The sequence below is a fragment of the Propithecus coquereli genome, unplaced genomic scaffold (assembly GCF_000956105.1).
Source record: "Propithecus coquereli isolate 6110/MARCELLA unplaced genomic scaffold, Pcoq_1.0 Scaffold70, whole genome shotgun sequence".
Taxonomy (NCBI): Eukaryota; Metazoa; Chordata; class Mammalia; order Primates; family Indriidae; genus Propithecus; species Propithecus coquereli.
The window spans coordinates 3,650,996-3,658,941 of record NW_012153063.1 but is presented as its reverse complement, the minus strand read 5'-3'; the positions used below and the strand labels follow the sequence as shown (position 1 = coordinate 3,658,941).

The 7,946-nt window shown below is 34.5% G+C and overlaps 1 protein-coding gene across 1 annotated transcript in view; it reads right to left on the bottom strand.

The window, feature by feature from the left end:
- Positions 1-7,559, bottom strand: part of LOC105823915 (gamma-crystallin D-like) — a 157,661-nt gene extending 150,102 nt beyond the window's left edge. Inside the window, exon 1 of the mRNA XM_012661210.1 lies at positions 7,506-7,559. Within this exon, the coding sequence (XP_012516664.1) occupies positions 7,506-7,559 (54 nt within the window). The remainder of the gene's footprint in view (positions 1-7,505) is intronic.
- Positions 7,560-7,946: the final 387 nt, after the last annotated feature.

The following is a 7,946-nucleotide window of genomic DNA, read 5'->3' as shown; positions in this document are numbered from 1 at the left end:
TTAACTCCTGAGCTCAAACGATCCGCCCGCCTCGGCCTCCCAGAGTACTAGGATTACAGGCGTGAGCCACCGCGCCCGGCCACTACTGCCTTTTTAAAATTTGTTTTCTGGTTGTTTTGTGGTCCTCTCTTTCTTTCTTCTTTCCTTCTTGACTTCCTAATGCATTTTAAATATATGATTTCAAATAATTCGGTAAAACCAAAAGAAAAGAAATTAAAAACAAATAGAAAACAGGATTGATTATTTTTGTATGTTTGTTATTGGAAAAATTTTAGTCATTACCTTTCCTTATCAAGTAGTCATTAATAATTAAATCAGAAATGATAGCAGATTTTTAACTAAAATAAATATAATCTAGTCCTAAGAGAAATACGAATATAAGCAAATAAGTATTGCAAACAGGTCATGATTCATGTCTTGCCCTTCATTTCTTTGTGCTGTTGTCATTCATGTCTTAAGAAGCATCATCCTTTGATAAAATATAAATAAGAAAATCTAAACATATTATAGCCTAGAGAAAATGTTTATTGTTTATTTCCTTAAGAGCCTTATATATATCACCATTAAATAAGTAGTTATGTAAATCAAGCCTCTTAGTAAAATTGCCATTTTTTTCTGAGAAGGAAAGTGAAAAAATACTGAACATAATTGATCCAGATATCTAAAAAGTAACAACTTTTTTTATGTATTATGGGAAAATTAGAAAATATATGGCCTGGTAAAATAAAAAATAAATAGTATTAAATGATATTAAACTCTAAAATTTAAAAAAAATGATTACTAAAATACTGTAACAGAATATTTGTAACACATTTTAGAACATTTGGGTTGTGATCTGTTTTAATGTAATGTATAAAATGCATTTAATATATAATTAGCTCTATGATGGTAGGTAGCTCACAAAAAATTTCTGGGTCTTATTCCTATAAATGGGGGTGTTTGGTTTAGAGACCCCAAAGATTTTAGATGTTATCTCTAACATATAAAATTCTACTCATTACCAAGAAGGAGAAATAAATATAAGATAGTATATGCAAAAATAGTCAGACTGGTTTTAAGATCATTTTACTTTTCTAACTGGAAATTAGGATACAAAAAAGTATGTTAGACTTTCTGTTGTTTTCTCAGATTACTATTTAGTTTAACAGATAAATCATAAGTTTGTTCAGATACAAATCACATTAACTATTGCTCCTTAAAAATTTCTTTCAGACTTCTATCTTCTTAGTAAGTGTCCAGACAATTAAACTACCTTGTCTTAGAGAACAAGAACATAAAACAGCAGTCTTAAACAAAATACTTGAATATTTCTTTTCACAGTTCCACCCTAGTTAATAGCTAATTTCTAAAATTCTTCTCAAAACTTTCTTCTTCCTATTATTCTTTTTTAACAGCTTTATTGAGGTTTTGATTTACAAAGAACTGCATATATATATATATATATATTTTTTTTTTTTTGAGACAGAATCTGGCTCTGTTGCCCGGGCTAGAGTGAGTGCCGTGGCGTCATCCTAGCTCACAGCAACCTCACACTCCTGGGCTCAAGAGATCCTACTGCTTCAGCCTCCCAAGTAGCTGGGACTACAGGCACGAGCCACCATGCCCGGCTAATTTTTTCTATATGTTTTTAGCTGTCCGATTAATTTCTTTCTAATTTTAGTAGAGACGGGGTCTCGCTCTTGCTCAGGCTGGTTTCGAACTCCTGAGCTCAAACAATCCGCCTGCCTCGGCCTCCCAGAGAGCTAGGATTACAGGCGTGAGCCACCGCACCCGGCCCAGAACTGCATATATTTAATGCATACAATTTGATGAGCTTGGACATATGCAAATGCCCATAATGCCATCACTACAATCAAGGCAATAGATATAAAAGTTTCCTTGTGCCCCTTTCTTTGTTTTGTTTGTTTTATTTTGTTTTGGTAATAAGATAACACTTAACATGAGATCTACCTTCTCAAATATTTTTTAAGGGCACAATACTACTGTATTGTTAACTATAGGCAATATGTTGTACAGCAGATCTCTAGAACTCATTCATCTAGCATAATTGAAACTTTATGATGATTGAACAACTCTCCATTTCCTTCATCCCTAAGCCCCTGGCAAACATTATTGTGTTCTCTGCTTCTGTGAACTTGACTATTAAAGATGCCTCATGTAAATGGTTTTGTGCAGTATTTGTCCTTCTGTGACTGGCTTATTTCACTTAGCATGTCCTCTAGATTTATCTATGTTGTCACAAATGGCAGAATTTTCTTCTTTTTCAAGGCTGAATAGTAGTCCATTGTATGTATACGCCACATTTTCTTTATCCGACTATCTGGGATGAACCCTTGTGTTGTTTCCATATCTTGGCTATTGTGAATAATGCTGCAATGAACATAGGAGTACATGTTTCTTCAAGATTCTTAATTATTCTGGATAAATACCAAGAAATCAGATCACTACATTATCTGATAGTTCTATTTTTAATTTTTTGAGGACCTTCCATACTGTTTTCCATAGTTGCTGCACCATTTCACATTCCTACCAATAGTGTATAATAATTTAAATTTCTCAACATCTGCACAGATACTTATCATGTTTTTATAATAGTCATCCTAACAAGTATGAAGTGTTATCTCATAGTTTTGATTTGCATTTTCCCGATAATTATGTTTAGCATCTTTTCTTATACCTATTGGCCATTTGTATTTTTTCTTTGCAGAAATATCATTTCAAATCCTTTTCCCATTTTTAATTGGTTATTTGGATGCCAGACATTGTGAATTTTACAATCTTGGGTGCGGATATCTTTTTTTTGCATTCCTTTAAATAGTGTTCAATTTTATTGTATTGCACAGTTATGTTACATAAGTCAGATCAGTTGGAAACTTTAAAGGATATCTTTTAAGCTTTCTGAGGACTATACCCAATTCTGTGTGCATTTGGTGCCTTTTTTGCTCTGGTTAGTGAGAATAAGAACTTTAACTAGCCCTGTGAGCTCTGGGAATCCTGTTGTCCCTTGTTATAAATCACTACATAGAAATATGAAATTATGTAGGACTCAACACAAAGCAAACACAAAATTAATAGAAGATGGTGACAAAAAGAGTCACATTAGGTCTAGATGATAAACGGAAATGGAGAGAGAGCATAGCAAATGGAAGACATGATCGTAAATGGATAGCAATCAAAAGGCAAGATGCAATCATGCTATTTCTATGTAAGCATCTCAGAGCAAGAATATAATTATTCTTCTCTATCTCTCTTGGTTCAAGCATTGAGTAGCAGTCAGTGTTGGAAGAATCCTTCAGACCTGTTTCCTCTGGAGAAGAAATATTAGACTCTTGCTAGTTTACAAGCTCTACCAAAAGACTCTACCTGTATAACCTGGAGAAAGAAACTGCACCGTACCCACTGATGACTCACCTTATGATGAGTTGATAACAGCTATTGCTCAATTTGTATTTTATAGGATATATTTAACACTATAGTCAGTATTCAGACCTGAGAAAAGTACTGCCAACAATTCAGGAAGGGGAAGGATGTTGAACTGCAAAGTTTCTGCACTCTGTTAGCCAAGTAGTAGATTTTCAAATACAGGATTAGAAAAATTATTTTGAGCAAAAGGAAAACCACGGTCTCTTCAGATCAGACTAATAGGAAGTTTCCTGGTTTACTCTCATATAAACTAGGGCATTTAAATGTAGAGAGTTTTTTTAAAATGAGAAGGATATATAGAATGAGGAAATTTAATATGAAGTTCTCATCCTTTGCTTTCCACCCTCACTTACAAATCTATGTTAACGTTTTCATTTGGAAATACTTTCCCTATTTAAAGTCTTCGTATTTGCTCTTATAAAGGAAAGTTCATTCTGCCTCTCTTTTAGCATCTTCTTTACCTCTGTGAACAGTAAAAAAAAAAAAAACAAAAACGAGGGAGTTTGTGTTACCTGTTATGACTTGATTTTAGATCTGCCTGCTCAGATTTGATTTGGGGTGAGTCTGTAAGCTGTTATTCTAAGTTTAATAGAACTAGAATTCTGAGTCAATTGCTGTTTCACCCAGAAGCAGAAGATATATATAGACTGTGATACTACAGGATGAGTTGCTCTTGTATAATTACTGCAAAAGATCTGGAACAATCCTTAGCAAATTAAGAGTAAAATAGGAAAAAGTTCAAATTGAAGCATGCTATTGTTTCGACTATGCCAGGATGTTTCATTCATTTAGTAATTACAAAGGCAGATTACTGAACCAATTTGTAAAATAAAGGCTGGCCTTCCAGAAACCACATTTTCTTTCCAAGGTATTTACAAATGAACTTTCTTTTATCAGTAGCCTCCCTTCCCTCAAAAAAGCAAGCATATTGAAAACAAAAATACAAAGTATCAAAGGATATACCAACCCAATTAAAGACAAACAAAAATACTTTCACATCAAAAATCTTTTGATGCATAACTGTTACTACAAGTAAAAGGCCCAAGAGACTCAACCATGTATTTCTAAGCCAACAAAACAAACAAAAATAATGAGCTGAGAAAAGTCTGAAAATGTTCAAACTGTATTCCCAAGACTATATAGATTGACTATTTCATTTTTTTTCCCAAGAAATAAATCTGGGACAACTGGATATCCACACTTTTCTAACTTGTGAGGGAGGAGAGGATATACATTATTCAGTACCTTTTCAAAGAGTTCATAAAAGTTTTATACAGTGTTAAGATACTGAAATTTTAGAAGTTTCTGTTAAAGCGTTTAAGTACCCAAATGCACCCCCTTTCTTCACTGCATGGTGCTATTGAACATTCTGCCCCCTTATCTTCTGGTATTTCCATGACCCTTTCAGTAAACGTTCTTTCTGTCAATGTGTATTTATCTCATCAGTTATGTTCAACTGCATTGTTCTTTCTGCTTGGCCTAGAATATATTCTGTTTTGTTTAGTGAAGGATCTGTTACAAAACTCAAATGAACTAACTTTCCTCCCCAGCTCCCCAGCAGTTGTGAAGGAAATAAAAATTATCTGTGTTTCAATTTCATTCAACTCAGGTCAGTTCAGTGGGCACATTTAAACATTTATTATGTGCTCATCGCTATGTTAAGATAAGCTAGCACACACCAGAGATACCTGTTATGCACAGTGACTTGAGTGCATAATTTCATTTATTCTTACAAAACTTCATCATTTTTTCTCTCTGTTTTATAGATGAGAAGACTAAGACATCACTGTATTTTGTTGTTTCATATGGTTGTTAAGGGAATTAGATTAGAAAATAATCTAGCCTCTATCCTAAGTGTCCAATAAATTTCTGCTACTAAGTTTTTGTAAGTATCCAACTGAATGACCATGCAGAAAATTCAAAGAAATGTCATTTATGATTTTAGCGAATACCAAACATCAACACTATTGCCTGAAGAGGCATTAGGCAGAGGAGAGAGAGGCTCCTATTGTGAGTGGAGCTTACTACACTAATCCATCCGGCAAACCCAGTGTTCTAGAATGTGATTTTCATTTGTTACTATGGATAATTGCAAGTGAATTGAGAATCTTCTGGTCAGGGACCTTGAAAGTTCCTTTAGTACCCCACTTTCATGCTCTTTTGGAAGAATGTACATACCCAAGTCTAGGGAGCTGATTTTACCTTTTTAGACTCTTATAAAGAATTCTCCACTTACTTCGACAAAATATGTTTTATCTCATTACACTTTAGGTCAGGGAACACTTCCTTCAGACATAAATTCATCTTTTCTAGGTTCAGTAAAAAAGGAGCATGACGATACATGGGATTCCTTTTTTTTTTTCCAATAGATTGAGGGGATATAAGTGTTTTTTTATTGTATAATGCTGAAGTCAGGGCTTTTAGTGTACCCATCACCAGAATAGTGCACGATGCACCCAATAGGTAGATTTTTATCCCTCATCCCCTGCCATTCTGCCTGCTTCTTAGTTTCCAATGCCCATTACACCACTTTATGACCATATATAACCATTGTGTAGCTCCCGCTTATAAGCGAGAACATGTGGAATTTGTTTTTCCATTCCTGAGATACCTCACTTAGGCTAATGTTCTTCAGTTCCATCCAAGTTGCTGCAAAAGATATTGTTTCATTCCTTTTTTTGGTACTCCATGGTGTATGTGTGTGTGAGTGTGTGTGTGTGTGTGTGTGTGTGTATACATATATACATAATATATGTATGTATATATATATACACACATACATACCACATTTTCTTTATCCATTCATCAATTGATGGTCACTTAGGTTGATCCCACATCCTTGCTATCTGTGAACTGTGCTGCAATAAACATTTGGGTGCAATTGTCTTTTTCATAAAATGACTTCTATTCCTTTGGGTAGATACTTAGTAGTGGGATTGCTGAATAGAATGGTAGGGGTTTCATAACTAGAAAGGACTTTGGATGAATATCCTCATTTTATAGATGAGGTCCAAAGAATTTATGTCAGAATCTAGAATAAAACTCAGTTTTCTCTATTTTTAGTTTAATGCTCTTTCTACTATTCCATTCTTTCTCCTTAAGGCTAAACAGAGGGCCATAGTCCCCAACTTACTTCCACTCATAGTATTAAAGGCAGCACATTCGTATGTCTACCATAGAACATTCAATAAGTTCCCTGAATACTCGGTATTACCACTTGACAACATTACCATTAAAAAAAAATCCTGGATAAATGAACCTCTCTGACAAAGGTCTACATACATTTAAGAAAATATATAGTAACCAAAACAGCATGGTACTGGCCCAAGAACAGAGACAGAGACCAATGGAACAGGATTGAGAACCCAGATATAAAACCATTCTCATATAGCCATCTCACTAGTGGTTGAAACGGATAGCAGGGAGAGGGGAATAAAGTAGGGATGGATAATAGGTGCCAAAATACAATTAAATAGTTAGATGGAATGAACAATATTTGATAGCACAACAGAGTGACTTATAGTCAACGACAAGTTATGGCATACTTTAAAATAACTGAAAGAGTGGAACTGGAATGGTTCTAATATAAAGAAATGATAAATGCTTGAGGTGATGGATCCCAAATTACCCTGATTTGGTTATTACACATTGTATGCCCATATCAAAACATCACGTGTGTGCTATAAATGTATACAACTATTATGTACACATAATACTTAAAAATAAAAAAATTTAAAAAGATTTTAATAAAAGTTTGCTGTCAAAAGTTTAACTCGTAAAATATTGTTATTGTTTAACTCATGCTCAGAAATCAGAAGACAGTAAGAATAAAAAAAAGAAAAGAGGAACTATCTCATCATGTGAAAATGTGAGACAGCATTCCCTCGTGTCACCTATCAAAGTCTCTCTCTCTCTCTTTTTCCTTCCTGAGGCTTCTATCATTTTTTGTTCTCTCAAAGTCTCTAGGCATAAAATTGATAATATTTTCTATTCAGAAGCCTTCTTAAAGTTCTTTAAAATCCATTGAGATGAAAACATTCACCAAAGAATAAATTTTCTTTTCTTATCAAATCTCTTCCCACCGCATCACTGATGGGTGAGGAGGAAGGTGAGGCGAAGGTCACAACCTCATCCATTGCCGGAGTATGGGCACCTGATTTAAGGGAGCAAAGTTGATCTGAGGTCATCTGAGGGCTATATATTCTTCTTGAAGATCACTATAATTATGAAACCCCTGTCTTGCTACCATGCCTAAAAGAAACTTTAAAGCCCTGAGAGGCTACGATAAGTTTTCCAAAATTCATGGATTGCCTGAAAAAAATATATTTTATTGATTCTACTTTGCTCAAATAAAACCTAACAAGCAGAGAGAAAGAGAAAAGCATTGGTCACTGTTTATTTTCAGGGCTGTTCTACAAACTATGATTTCAAAAGCTCTGACCTGGAAATCATGTTGTCTCAAGGCCTTTTTTGCGGCTTTCTCTCTGTCCTGCCCTCTCTCTAACTCACTGACCTCACGGGTC